The sequence below is a fragment of the Falco cherrug genome, chromosome 3, assembly GCF_023634085.1.
Source record: "Falco cherrug isolate bFalChe1 chromosome 3, bFalChe1.pri, whole genome shotgun sequence".
NCBI classification, from domain to species: Eukaryota; Metazoa; Chordata; class Aves; order Falconiformes; family Falconidae; genus Falco; species Falco cherrug.
Window position 1 is genome coordinate 73,246,782 of NC_073699.1, and position 16,044 is coordinate 73,262,825.

Genomic DNA, 16,044 nt, shown 5'->3' on the forward strand with positions numbered 1-16,044 from the left:
ATCTCCTTTACTATCTTATCCGCTGGAAAAGTCTTGAAAAACAGTGTCTTTTGTTAAGGCCTATTTCTGCTGCTAAGTGACAGCAACCTGCATTGACTAGAGCAGATCTAGATATGATGCACAAAACCAAAGTCATACATATCCAGCACCTAGAGCCACCCCAGACAAAAAGGGGGCTGCCTTGTACATTTAAGCATTCTAAAATCAGGTTGAATCTCCATAAAGAGTTTTTTATTTGGTTTTTTTTGTTGGGTTTTTTTTTCCCCCCTCAATCTGTGTGTCCGTCTTCTATGTATAATTCTAGCTTAAAACCTCAGTAGAGGCATACAACTTCCTCCGTACTGAGCCTATAAAGTTGTTATAAGAACTTGGAAGAGATTTCTCCAGATGACTATTAGATTGCAGAGCAGGAAAAAGGATTTGGCTAATAACTTTTCATTCTGCATATTACAGCCAATTGTGATGTTAAAATTAGAACCACAGTTTTGTATGTGGCAATTAAACATAGCGAGCAGTTGCAGTATGATAAAAGACAAACGTGGTTTCAGAAATACCTGGCCAACACACATACTCTGAGAACATCAATGCTTTTTCAGAGGAATGGAAGACAAAGTCAGGCTCTTAAACTTACTGTACAGCACACAGGGAGAGTTAAATGCCTCAGAATGAGACACAAATGCATCAGGGGAGGTGGTTAGAGCTAGAGCAATGAGCCACACCAGGCAGAGGACTGCATTTGAAATCCCACCCTCCACAGGGCTTAGGCAGCAGACTTTGTAACTCTACGCTCTTGGGACAAAAGCATGCTTTGAAAATGTGTACACATCATTATTCTTCACTCTTCTGTTTTCAGGTGAAGTTGCAAGGTGGGTATGCTTATTATTCCATATAAATATTGGTTAGAGCACCCAAAGAGAAGTGGAAGCCCATCCCTTCAGAGACACAGGTACTCACACAGAGCTTAGCTGTATCAGCAATCACCAAACAAGCAGCTGAGACAGTACCACTTCCAATCCCTCAACATTAATTTCACCAGGATAAGCACTGAGCTAGGACTGGTTTAGACAGTTCACTGCACCTTTGATGTTTTGCAGCAAGACAGAATCGCCTCCCTCAAAGGCCAAAAGCAAAGGAGGTACAAAACCAAAAATCACAATATTGGCCACAATAACCTTGATGAAAATTCAGAAAAGTGACATTTGTTTTGATCTCTCTTTTTATTTTTTTAATAATGACTGTAGAAATGGCATTCTAAAATACTGGCAAACTCACAAGCAGTATCATCTGGGACAGGATCCCTCCTGACAGAGCCCAGCATGTCATGGAGGCCCTTGTGGCTGACTACCAAGATGACACACAGAATAAGACATTTACACTCCAGAGCAGTGCAGGGTCAGATGCAAAGTCTGACGACAAGTTTATGAGGTGACTGACGGGATTGGGCCTCGAGGTGTCCTCATACAGTGGAGTTACCAAAATTCATTTCATACGTGGACAAGTCTGAAGGTCTGTAGAATTCATGTGATCCACACTTCATTATTCATCTAGGAAGCTGATGCAATAATGTTATACTTGAAGGTGAGGTTTGCTTTCGGGGATCATACATCTCATAAATTCAGCTTTTGGGGAACACATTCAGGTAGGATGTACATAGTCTCTAGACAGGCAGCTAAGACTTCCAAAGTAGCAATCTCAATCCACTTATTCTCAGTAAACATGAATCATTAGATTTACTGTTCAGTGCCCTCTCCCCTTTACATCTATGCTAAGAATATCATATTCTGTGTGAAATCATTTGTGACTGGAGACACAAGCTGTCTTTCCAAGGCGTTTAAAATCCTATAATAACCTGTGTGTAAAACAGTACAATATTGGGCAAAAACATTTAAAGTTTCATTTTCCTCGTTCAGATAACCAGTTAGACCACTGAATGAACTATGAAATTATACCCTGTTGGTTCATCTGCAGTAATAAATGTGGACTCTGGACATAAAAATAAATGCCTACAGTTCAAATAAGCAGTCTGCAAGCCATGACTAATTGGCAATGCGTTGCCTTTAAGTCCTCCTAGAACTGCTCGTGGCAATGGGAAACTGAAAAGTTAAGAATAAGGCTAACAGAGAAAGCAAGCAACAGAAACATTTGTACAAAGATTATTACTCAGTTCTATTGTCTTATGTCTTGATGATTTAATTGGGGGAAGGGGGTGGGTGGGGTGGGGTGGGGAAAGAAAAAAAGAAACCCACCCCACCTTTTAAGGCAATATAAGGAGCAGAATAATAAATCTCTTATTGTGGTCTAGCCATTACACAGTGAATAGGAGACAAATCAAGCCAGTGCAAGCACATTTGTTATGAGAGGTTTGTGTTATAATTGAGGATATTCCTCATGCAACCTTGAGTACAGTCTGTGTATAAGGTGACTCTATGATAAATATAGTTGCAAGAACAGTAGCTTAAGGTCTTGATCAATAAAGGTGGATGTGTCAGGTAGTGAAACTCAGGGCCCCATAGTTGCACCTTTCTGCCCTTTGCTCTAAAAAAGGAAAAACACAAGAAATAACTGTCTGCATTTTCTCTCTTCTTCCCAAGCAAAAAACAGCATAAAGACAGGAGTTTATCACATAGAAAGAATTCCAAAAGCAAGGACAAAATCACATTGGTCATGAGAGTTTTCACACTGAAAACTCAAGGAACTCATTATCAACATTAATGTTAATGTCATTTAGCATTATCTGACTTGGCAAATGTAACATTACTGAAATTTAATAATTAAGACACAAGGATTTGAAAAGATTGCATGAAATTTGCCAGGTAAAAATTGTTTCTTAAGCTTCCATCTCTATAATCAAATTTCTTCCAGACTGGTCTGATTATAGCCTGTAATCTGTATTTCTGACCTCCCATATCAATATCCACAAATAACATACAGGACCTTTACATAACAGTAAACTATCGGTTCTGATCCTTTCTTCTCCTTCAGATTTGCAGATTAGATTTTTTTTTAACTTGCAAAACAGGTGAAGGGCAAAACCAACTGGAGAGCAAAAAGCCAGAGGAAAAAAATTTCAAAGCAGGCTCTAGCAACCACCTACACGTCAACCACATTTCTGAACGAAAAGTCATCCTGATGAAATGTAAAAGATTGCAACTACATTTATCTGAATTGTAACAATGCCCCATCAGCAACAGAGACAAGGACTGAAGACAGTTTAATATAGCTCTAAATATATACGTGTGTCTATACATATACGGACACACATGTAGGTACACCAGACAGAATCAGCACCTTAGTCTTCATATCTTTATTACTTCATTTTCATTTTGTTAGTAAGAGCTAAACATAATGCTGCTGTTCTCTGTTGCTTGCTTAGTCACTGCCTTTCTCAGTAACATTCAGAGCCTTCTAAAAAGAATCAACAAAAATCTGCTTACCTAAACAAACCATAGAATCATAACACAGCTTGGGTTGGAAAGAACCTTAAAGACCATCTAGTTCCAACCCTTCTGACAATGGCAGGGAGTGTTTAAATTAAACAACAGATATTAGGAAAAGAATCTCTTTAGCATGAGTATAACTTAATAACATGGGGGGGGGGGGGGGGGGGTGTGTGTGCTATAATCAATGATGCAAGTCTATCCCACTTCCCAAATCTGATCTTTTCCTTACGGCTACAGATATTCTTAAATAGAATAGTGGATCCAGTTTGGGAGTTTGTTTACAAATGCAAAACCCAGCATCCAGCTTTTGATTTTGTAACTGTAGACTATTTCAAATCGAGACTATCATCATTCTTTAACAAGCTTTTGTTGTCAAAAGCGTTATGACAAATACCTTTCTTGTTCTGTTTTATAGAACAAATTACATCTTTCTTTATGTCAAGATGGCAATGTTTAATAATGAATTTATTATATATACAAAGTTGTAGGTCCCAAGCACTTCATGCAATGCTTTCGACTGCTGAACTGGAGATCTTTCACTCCCCAGTCACAGATGTTCCCTCATCTGAATATTGAAGGACTTGAATTAACCTTTCAAAAGCTGTGCCACTAATCTTTTTACTTTCAGGAAGCAATCCAATACATACTGTGCCCTCACAGTAGCTCAATTATAAATAATCATAGAAGTTTCCTAGCTTAGTGTTGTAGCATAACACAAAGCTCATAGTGGTTATATTGTCAATCCTGCTGTAGTTTAGTAATCAGCTTGTGATAAGCTGTCTATAGGATAACAAGGTCTAATGGACTTCTGCAGAATAAGGAAAGATAAGGACTACACGTCACTGGGGATACACTTTCCTTTGAGAATTAGGAGCAGAATGTGTCACAGCTTAATGCAGAGTTCACAAACTTCAAGCTACTAATCTCCTAAAAATTAATGAAACCAAGGCAAGACAAGAAATCAAAGCAAATCTGGATTTGCAACTTCAGTTAGGAGAGTCAACAAGAGATTCTGAAAGACCAGAAAGGTGAAACTGTGGAATTGTTTTCCAGTTTAAAAAAAGAAGAAAAAAAAAAAAAAAACTCAGATACTTAAGCTTTCTATAGCTATAAGTCCTGAACGTAGCAAGAAGGAAAAGACAAATGCCTTATCACAAGTCTATGCTTAAGAGCTGTACAATATGTTCCTGTTTTCAGTGTAACCCTAGGACCAAACCTTCCTAACTCCAACTACGGATTGTTTCAGCAGCAGTTTTGTATGCATTTATAAGTGCTTTTCCAACAAAGCCTGGAGGCTCTTAAGCTGCAGTGATCATACCCATTTTCCCTGACAGTATGTTTTTGCTATCTGTGGTAACTAAGTCTAAAGTAAATAAATGTTTCCAAATCACTTCAAGTTCAATTACAATGTATCTATCCCTTGTTTTATAGGCCTTGTATCTGTCCAGTTGTGTTAGAACTCAACTGACGCCAGGAAAAAACAGGCAGAGATCTACAAGTCCCCAGGAACTGCTCTACAGGTATGGAGTACTCTGAATACCAAGAACCAAGATGCATGCCATACCACTCATAATATTAGATGAATCATACCAAGCACACTGCAGTGCACTGAGAATCAGGCCCTTTGAACAGCTTCTATTATGTGAAGATTTGTACTTTAGTGCTTACTTTTATAAAAATATATCAGCAATGTATTACTTTTTCAACTAAGCATAATTAAGCTTTTTCTTGTTTTAACGGTCAATAAATACATTATTTCAATTTCAAAATTATGTAAAGGTGTTTTCTGTTTTGCAATTGCTTGGTTTATGACTTTGTGTTCTTCAGTCTATGCCCAGGAGCTGCTGTTGCTATTCTGTATGAATTACGCTCTCCCTCAAAGTAAGTGATTAAGTAATCGCTGCCAAAACAGCATTCAGGGGAAAGTGGGTTAATTTACCACATGAGAAAGCTTTCCTTGCCCTACAATAGGACAGTAAAAGAGAATGAAATGAAGTGGATTTAAGACCATAGGAGTAATATTATGAAGCAACAAATTTGTTATCATACCAATTTTGCCTTGACTTAATTGTATTTACCTCCTTTCTGTGGCCAGGTTTCTATGTTCCAAGGACAGCAACAGCTGTGGCAGGAGGGTGCTACTTGATATAGGGCCACTCAAGCCAGGGTGGTCAGAGGGACTGGAGAGAAAGCAATCCCAGGGCTTTCCAATGAGGATGATGAGAAGCATCAAACTGGTCTTGTAGAACACAATCGACACTATCTTTTAGAAAGAAACTGAACCAGTCACTCTGGCAAACAGCATACCGAAATAACCAACTCCAGATTTACAGAAACTGTAGGTATGGTGAAAACAATCAGAAGGACCACAATTGGGGAACTGGTGGTAAAAGAAGTTTGAAATGAACATTCTAGAATATTTGAAATCTTGCAATAGTTTAAGAAATACAATACTATAATCTCAACACTTTGGAGTAAATTAATAATGATTGCCAAGAATCAACCAAAAACTGACAAAGTTATTGTATTTTCAGTGAAATAAGGTAGTTTTCAATCAATATAACCTTTAAAGCAGAAAAATCACGTACCTATGTGCAAACAATTAGCATCCGATTTCTCTGAGCTGGCTTTCAGATGAGAAACACAAAACCAAGATTTGTGTAAAGTCAGGCAGAGGTTAAAATGCAAAGAGGAGTTCAAAATTCAGTGGTGCACCTGCCAAGAAACTATAATAATGTGCCTACTTCACAATGGGAGACTTTCAAGCAAAGACTGTGGGTCACAGCAATGAAAGCAATAGGACTAACAAATCAAAAGGTGATTCTCTGGGCTGCCAGAACTGCAAATAGAATCAAAGATTATCATTAATGGTGTGTTAGTGTCACACAGGTACATCCCTGCAAATTGTATGACATTTACCAGAAGAAGTCAAGAGAAGACATGCTGACCAGCTATGGGCTAGAAGGAAATTTAGAAGCACTACTGTCCAGTGGGTTGGACCATACAGAAGACAGACATCAGGCAAGGTACTAGAAAACGTGCCATAAAAAACCTCCTCAAATCTCAAAAAGAAATCAGTGTATATCACAGTCCTCATCCAGCATAGCTAAGATGCTGAACCACAAGTGATTTCCCAAAGAAGCAAACTTTAAGTCTGCCTACCATATCAGGACAGGATGGAGAAGAGATGGCAGAGATGGAAATCAAAGCTACCCAGCTACCTCTCAAAACCACCTCCAGAAAAACTGGCAAATAGTAATAAACCAGCCTGAGGGGACATGAAGGAATACCCTTTGTAGCAGTGAAGGAAGCTGCAGCAATAGCTGAAAGGTGCAATACTGAAAAATTTTGGTAACTGAATAAGATTCTACCTGTCATGTCTATCCTAATCACATAAGAAAAAAGACTTGCAGTGAGACAGAACACTTCCATAAAAATCACGGGGGGGGGGGGGGGGGGGGGGGGAGGCAGGGGGATGCCCTTCAAAAAACACACACACACACACTATTTACTCTGATAATAAATTAAGCTGGATGCTTTCAGCACCTTACCTTACCAATAAATCAAGCTAGCGTTAAAAGACAAGGCTTTGTGTTTGGAAAAACATCAATGCTTGTATGTTACATTATGGGTTTGAGGGCTTTTATGTATTTTATTTTTCTTCAACAGACCTTTCAGATTTAAAGGAAGAGTATATGGAGGAGAGGGAATATCTGATTTGATCAGAATTAAATGTTTTCCCAAACCTAAATTATACTGCACACCATTCCCTTTCCAGTCTGGGTCTGTTCCCTAGACCATCAACCATATTATTGATCCAACACTAAACAGAAGTGAATTAATTATTGTGGAAAGGTATCCAAGAATGATAAAAAAAATACAATATGATTTTTTTCTGCCAGAAAAGTTAGAATAAATATACAGATTCAGTCCTGAACAGCTTTGACTTTACTCTAGAGCTGTATTAAAATGCCTTTATTCATGCTTCATATAACGACTGAACTTGTTGACGTTAGATCAAAGGCAAAAACCAGACTGCATACCGTAGTTTTACTGTTTTCTCCAACAGTAGAAATACAAGACAAAAATGAAAAAGAACAGCTAATCATATTTAAATAAAATGAAAAATACTGGATAGAAGCCAATTTCAAACTGATGGAAAACCAGGTTAAGCCATACAAACCAATTTCATACATTTAAGCAGAAAACAGAAAGAAGGAAAAGAAAGGTCCTACTAAATCTTGCAATGCATTTGAAATAAAGGATGTGCATCTCTTACCATACCTCAGCCTGGAAAATTTCAATTTAAACTTTGGCGACCAAATTTCTGCTATTAATAGCAAAGTAATGCTAATATCTCCCCTGGGGTACAGCTGAAATAATGGACTAGGAATCAGGTCAGTGTTTTGACCACTGTGAAAGAACTTTTGTCACTAAATTGTCTTCTGCCCTAGTGTCCCCTCCTGCACTGCATTTCTCTAAGTTAAAAGGTGAATATATAACTACTTTCCAAGGCTAAGTCTGCTCTACCTCGGGCGTGTATGCATCTGTCCACATACAGCCACAGCCTAATTAGGAGGTATGGTACCGCTGATCTGTCTCAACTCCCCACGCATTTTCCTCCCCAACAGCAACCACAGAGCTTCAGGAGGGCCACATCAGTAACAGCAGGGCTCCTGCTGGCAGCTGGTATCAAAGGGAGGATTTGCAGAACTAAAAGGTCTGTCTCCCTCCAAATACACCAGAGCTTCTCTCGAATGAGGAGAAACTTCACATGAAATTCCGCCTGAAGGTCAGTCCTGCTGTGTTTTCTTCCTCTTCAGGAGCTCCCAGGCATTCCTACGGTGAAGTGAGTATAACTTCCTTATGTGCTCAGCTAACTCCCAAAAGCAAGACTAGAATGTCATCAGGTTTGCACCTTTAATATAATAAGACCTTAAGAGGCATTACTCCTCACAAACTTTGACTATTGAAAGTATGATGCAAGTACAGAAAGCCTATAAAATTCCTCCAATCCCAGGAGATAAAATTGGAAAAGCAAAGAAAAAAAAAGATTTTAAAAATGAAAATTAAAGCTTATGATGGTGAAATGTGGGCCAAGAAGCCAAAGTCTCAAGTCTTCTGGTGCATTGGGTCATATTCCAGTGGGAGAAAGACCTGTTCAAGTGGGACCACCTGCATCTTGTAGATAGAAGTAGCTAATCTTCTTAGCCAAAAACTAGTTTAAATGCTCTTTTCATTGCTTAAACTAATAATACATGGAAATTGTGCAGTGAAGGCAAAAGTAGCACAAAGTCACTGTACTGGAACAAACATGACAAGGATTATAAAAAAAAAAAGCAACAAACACCAACCACAAAAAAAACCAAAATGAAAACACCACAAAAAGAAAATCCAACAACAAAACACCAAACACATTTTTTATCAAATGTTTATGTGTCCATGCCACAGCTCTGGGTAACAAGCCTGAGGACTTAGAAAATGCAGATATTAACAAGGAGAAATTTGATTCAGTGGCCAGTATAGAAACCTCTGTGATGACTTGCATCACTTAAGTGTTAAAACACACCAGTTATAACCTGCACATAGCTGTGAAATTCCATATTAACAAGAATTTTTATGAGTAACAGAGTCAGGTAATAAAGCCTTGTTTCCTACAGATACACGTGTCCTGGGCTTCTGCGCACACACAAACACACACCCTGGCTCCTACTTTATATCCTTGTGGGCTTGACCCCTCCTCTGAGTTTTCTCAGCTTTCCTTTCTGCTGCTTTTTTTAAGTTTTTTCTGAACGCAGCCAGTCCCTTTCCCATTGACAGTAGCTGGACAAGGAGCACCACATGCCATAGCTGGCCCAAAGTTCTCTGTGCCCATGCTACAGCCTCTCCTTCATACATCTGGATGCCTGTCTTCATTTTCACAGAAATGTATGGAACCTAATAATCCTTGGGAAATCCTCTGTTAAAATTTGGTTGCAATCGGCCAGTTCCTCCTAATAATTTCTGACCACTGGCCGATTGCAATCACATCAGCTTTGTTTCAAAAGGAAACCAAGGGCTAAAAACATCACTGAATGCCTTCAACAGCAGCAGTCTTTCTGGTAATTCAGAGATGGGATGTTGAATACCTGTGGGTCTCTAGGAAAATAAAACAAATTCCAGGGTAGGCTCTTTAATACTCAACTAAATGAGCTAGAGAACTAAAGCAATATTCTCTTCCTAACACTCCTTTCCAACACATGAACTTGCCCTACATTAATATGCCCACAAAGTAATACATCATGATTAGGGTACCTATAATTTTCTTAGAAAACTTTCCAACATGAGATGCTGAATCCAAAACAAGATTTCTACGTTGAATGTCATTATGATCTAATCACTGGATCACCTGTAGCAGTTACTTGTCTAAAAGCCAGCAGTTATGAGATTACATTACATTAACTATGTAGAAACAGAGGATATTCCAAGGAAGCACTAATATTTACATTTTGTTTCTAGTAGAGGCTTATTTCCAGAGTTAAAGAAAATAGTAAATGAAGCAGGCTCTAAGAGAATGTAAACAGCACAAAGAAAGAAAAAGGCAAGTCTCCCAAAGAGTTTGACAAATGAAGAGAGATGACCAGTTTGGTCAAAATCTTCATCTTGGTTAAATGCATATATTAACATGGCAATTAGGAAACGCGTGAGATGACAATGGAAAATAACAGAAACAGAAATCTATACAATTACATGCTTTTGCCACTGTAAAATATTCAAATGGAGAGATAAACTGTTTATGGATATCCTGAAATAGAAGATAAACTGAACTGCAAAACATCTCTGTTCTGCACTAACTGGTTACTAGCAGGAATGCTTCACTGTACAAAATAAAAACATACAACTGGTCTTTTGCAATATATTGTAGATATTATTAATGGTTCTTCTTCACTTTAATTGCCTTTAACACACATTCAAAGAGAATGGGGATAAGATGAATCCAGAATAATTTGACATTGAAATATCCCCCTTACAGCACAGCAACTGCCCAGTATTATACCTTCATGCCTTTATGACCCACTGTCAGATGCACGGAATATTATTGGCAGATTTTAACCAAAATGGCAAAGGTTCAAACAGATTCCACACCACAGACCGGAGATCAAAGCCACACGTGCAGCCTCCAGCCCATGCTCATACTGTCAACGAAGCAAGGACTGCCGGCTCATGGAGATTACTCACAGGGAAGATTTTCATTTGAGCAGCTAAGGAACAGGTGTCTGCATCTGTCCTACTATGAATGTGTGTTCAGAAAACAATTTGCAGGTTGTGTCACCCAGCATACCTCAGTGAAAGTCCTTAAGGATGACGTAAGTGTTTGCAGACTAAAACAACTTGCTCTCTCCACAGATACAAAACGGTCCATTAAAAGAATCATTTTATTTTTTTAATTTTTTAAATTTTTTTTACAGTAAGAGATAATTAAATCAGCCGGCAGTTAAAGGCAGCCAGTTGAGAACAGAATCTCCCTTTCTGTTCCTGATCATAAGTAAATCAAAATTTGTCAAGATGGGGGAGGAAAGGAACCTTCTGTTTAGATATGGTACAGAAATAAGGCAAGTCACCTTCAGAGCGAGACTCTTCCCAGCCTCTGATAGTCTTCTATATCTCACACTGTTGCAGGCCATCAGTGACCTGAATGAACCAGTTAAGTCAAAAAGACAGTATATTATCAACAGCATACATTAAGGCAAGAATGAAGCTACTTTGCAAATTTTTTTTTTCTTCTTTCCCCCCTCTCGTCACTATTATAATGTTGCCTAAGTAGCAAATGGAACATGATAATTTCCAGCACATTTGTATTCTTTGCCGTTTGTTTAGTTCTTTGCTTTTGGATACTTTTTACTGCAGAGAATGGTAGAAAAGAAAAATTCCCCTGAACAGAAGGAAAGGAGTCACCCAGAAACTTGGAATTCAGGGCTAAAGGGCTTTCAGAAAAGTTTTGCAGGTAGCCAGCCTCATACTGTATTTGCCAAGGAAAGTAATTTTTCAGTTGTTATGTTCTGTTACTCTTCTTTTCTTCCCTATTCCTCCTGGTACCATCAGTATAATTCTGCATTTCTTATATACAGAAGACAGCAATCACTTTGCTCAACCACATGACAACTGTGTAAATCAAATCAAATGTTCCTGCTAGGGTTAAGATATTTCTTTTTGTGACTGCCTGCACAGGGACAAAGTGATGGAGTCAGACATCCAATTGCAAATCCTCTATTCAATAATACAATGTCAGGTTACTGTTTGTCTCTATGCTGTTTTCCCTTTTCTTGACTGCAACATAAAATGACTTCGTCATCATCACAAATTCATGTAACTATTTGTGATTTTGCTGGGATTCCTTGAGGTGAAGTTTCAAGTTTTGAGGTAAGACAGTCTTGTATTTTATCAGACCGAGTATTATTGCTCCACTTCTGAGAACTACAGATTTCGATCTATTCCCTCTATTCAAGTTATGCATTTAATCAAAGATGCTTATGACAGCGGATCCTGAGGCGTAGAAGGCTTTGTACTCCGCTTCCCCACTAACTTATACATGCTGTCTGCTGATTTCCAGATACACATATTGCTGTCACCGAATGACATAACACTTTCACAAACTGCATTTAGACTGTTTCCCTTGCTGCTATACCATCCACCAAGCCTTACCACGCTTCCCAGCCACACTGTTGTTTGTGTTCTTCCATCATGCAGTCAATCAACAGTCAACCTGACACAAAGTGGAGTTACGCCGTGTGACAATTTACCTAGTGCCTGCAGGATACTAAGCCCAAGCAGCAAAGAATCCCTTGATGTACTGATATCATTAATAATGTTTAAGACTTAGTCACAGCTGTAGAGGTTAAAGACAAAGAAATAGGTGCTGTCTGGTATCAATGCTTCATATCATTGTATAAGTTCGCACATATATTGACAAATTCAGGCATTTAAAAGCAAACAGAAGCTTTCTAATTGCCCTTCTTTATTGACTAAGCAACTTCATTAATAAATTGATTTTCAGACTTTAGCAAGCAGAACTTGACTTCAAATGAAAAGGGTTTAGCATAACAAAATTCAACTCCTTAAAACACCCTACATCATCTGGAAGTTCCATGTGACAGATTCCCAAAAAATCCAGAGCTCCAGCCATATACTTCATTATAGCCCATGGATTAGGCCATTTTTAAGAAATAGCACTAAATGATAGTTTCAAGCTTTCTGTTGCTTTCTCTGTACTCCCCAGAGATACACTATTATTCTGTTTCCACAGTAGAACTGATGTTTTCCACATTAGAAAAAAATCCTGAAGCATAAGAAAAAAAGATCTGATATGACAAGCATTGCAAATACATTTAACAAGCCACTTTAATTATCCTCCTAAGATTTTCCCATTTGTACTCTGATCATCATCTTCTTCACAACCTTAATTACGCCTCATTTGTTCATTCTGCTCTAATCTCAGTGAGTATTCCAGGTGGAAAAGAGGAGTCTGCCTGTAACCAAAACCTCAGGTAATTGTCATATACTATTATTTTGCCATAAAATATTTGGTTTATTTTAATAAAAATGACACAAACTTATCTTTGGGCAACATGAATATAGAGTAGGAAGCCAGGCCATTTCCACATCTGAAAAGCAGAACTGGCTGGCTACCTTGCATGAACAGCTATCAAGCCAAAGATCATCACTGGACAGATGATTGAAGAAATGAAGAAAATCATGCTGTTATCTGCATTTTAAAGATTAGTATTAATAAATTCTGATTCCTCAGCAGAGGGAACCTTTCCACAAACTTGACCTTTAATAAAGTCAGAAAGAACAACAGCTGGGAATAAATGTACTTTGTGAGTCAAATACTGAGATACATACCCAGTTACTACTTACAATTTGTGCACTTCCAACACTTTTAAAGTTAATAGGAATTATTGCATTTTGACTGAGTAAAGACTAAGACCACACTGTACCATAATTTAAGGCCTTACAAGTTGTTTCCACTAACGTTGGATATGTCCTAGATATGCTTGCCTACCATGACCAAACTTCATCTCATTTAGGTTGCTTTTTGAGATATATTAAGTTGATTTTATTTAATCAATGTTTTAATGCATGACTGCTGCCCATATTCACAAGTGTTTTGAGCATAACGCCAAGCCTTAAAATTTAGTACTATATAGAATTAACTGCTCTTCTTTACATATAACTTCACTGATCTTCAAAACTGCAATATACTAATTACGCAAAATGTTAAGCTTGAAAAGCATCAAATACTAACTTTTAAATTTTAAAAAGACACACAGATACAAGATAGTCAGCATTTGAACATATTCCATTTGATGCCTTACCTGAACCAAGTTCCATCCCTTCAGAGATTCAGCAATGATAGAAGTAACTGTTGCACATACACCACCAAAAACCATCAGATGATTAGGTCCGTATTTTATTGCATCATAGAAGGCTTTGAGTCCTTTTGCATTGTCACACTGGGGAAAAAAAAAAAAAAAAAAAAAAAAGAGGCAATATTCAATGTCACAAGTAACATAATTAGCTAAGAAATAAACTACTGGGCAGGAAAAATTTCAGAGGTTGCATGATGTAAGAACTGTACAATATACAACATTCTGAAACCTAAATATGAAAAACTGGAGCACACTGTTCTGAACCTCTAATGTGCTATAGTAAAAGGACAGGAAAAGCCCTCCTTACATTGTTCAAAACCCCTATGTCTTCCTTCCAAGCCAAAGCTGCAAGATCAGAATTTTGATACCAACATCTGACAAAAAATAAAAAAGCCCAAACAAAAAATGATTGACTGCAACTTTTTCTACATTCAAAGCTACAATTTCCCAAAGTAAAATTTGGAATGTAACACCAGATGTCAGCAGGACTTCCACAGTTGGAGGAAAGTTTGACACTACTGATGGTCTCTGTAAAGAAAGTTCTGTCTCTAATGAAGACTCCTAAGCGACCTCTCCTTAAGGTCCAACCTCAGTATTCTGTGCAAAAATATATAGTAGATAGACTTTGTGTTATCCTTCTAAATAACAGTCTTTATATATATATATATATATATATATATATATAATTCTCTAAAAAGACTAAGAATTAATTGTCATCATTTCAGGTGTAAATAATTTTAGCATAAATCAAGATCAGGATTGAAAATTGAGAAACAGAGGGTGATGCTAGTCAGTATTGCAAAAGATATATCAATCCTTGAATAAAGTAGAATCAATCATTCATAATAACTTAAGTAGTCATAGCTTAATTCCTGAGCTTATGTACCTGAAGTTAAGAATTTGATTCTAAACCACACTGTAAGTCAGGAGTGCCAAAAGGCTATAACAGTAGCTGCCACTGCTCCACCAGCAATCACTTCTTTATCTCTCTTTTTAAAACAAAATATTCTGCCCTCTTTTGCCTCCTCTACAAAGTCTTCCTCAAATATAGTCTTTATAAAAACTATCATACACCAGCCTCCAATATTTCATTATGAGAATTCAATAAAACAGTTCATTTACTATCAGCATCCAAGTAGTAATTGTCTTGCATTCTCTGGAGAGAATAAAGATTTTGACTAAGAAGTTTGCAAGCTTCTATTAATCTCCTTATTGAATTAATATGCTAAAAGAAAAATTATTCTATTTGCATTCTATCTGCAAGAATAGAATTACTGCTCCCACTTATTCAAACAGATACAGATTTTCACTACATAGACTGTTTTGAAATTGCATAATATAGCACAACATTTTCCTTCTTACAGAAAAAAAAACCCTCAAAACATTCAGTACAGCAAAGGCTCCCTTGTCAGTCTGACAGATTGGTGGCAAGCTCACATTGTAAAGGAATTAAGGTTGTGATTACTGGAACAAGCAGCATCCTCCATACTTACTCCTCCACCCCCTAGTTAAAGACCAGTTTATTCCAAGCGCAACTAGAAGGCTCAGCTACTTTTTTACTTTGATAACCAGCCAAGGACACTAGAGCTTTAAGTATCTGAACTTAAATGACATTTAGCCAAGTCTTTGCCCTCATCCACCTTACCATTTGAAGCTACAGAAAAAAAAAAGATTGTTGAACTGGTTTTCATACCAGCCTAAAACCAGATTTTTTTATTTTTTTTGCAAGATGTGACGTTTTAAATGTATTCTTCTTAAACTGTTAGTCAGTGATACCTGTCATATATGAAATAAGGAGGATGCTGATAGCAAAAGAACAGTCAGAAGCTGTAGCCCATGAAGAGCTAAATACATAAAAAGTTATGGAGAAAAAATTCGGCAGTCTAAATGATAAGACCTACAGTCTGTTATCTTAAGTAAAATTCATACTAAAATTCACCATTACATCACAAAATACTGATGCATTTTTAACTATTATTTGCGTACAAATTGTTTCTCACTGCAGTAAAGTAACTTACGCAGTAACAGATCCTAGTAGGTCAATTTGCTGGGAGGTCCAGAATTGCTATTATGATAAAGGTTTTTTTTCTTATTTGATCTTCTCATGTTTATGAAGATACTTGCACAACTACCCTTTTTCAATCACACAGTGATTCTCTTGGGGAGGCATGCCAAAAGCTTTATTCACCTCTCTC

At 37.5% G+C, this 16,044-nt stretch overlaps 1 protein-coding gene across 2 annotated transcripts in view; it reads right to left on the reverse strand.

Annotated features, from left to right (window-relative positions):
- GABBR2 (gamma-aminobutyric acid type B receptor subunit 2) overlaps positions 1-16,044 on the reverse strand; it is a 487,779-nt gene that overhangs the window by 370,508 nt on the left and 101,227 nt on the right. For both annotated transcript variants that reach the window (XM_055706084.1, XM_055706085.1), the window contains exon 2: positions 13,796-13,933. In XM_055706084.1, coding sequence (XP_055562059.1) covers positions 13,796-13,933 — 138 coding nt within the window. The remainder of the gene's footprint in view (positions 1-13,795; positions 13,934-16,044) is intronic.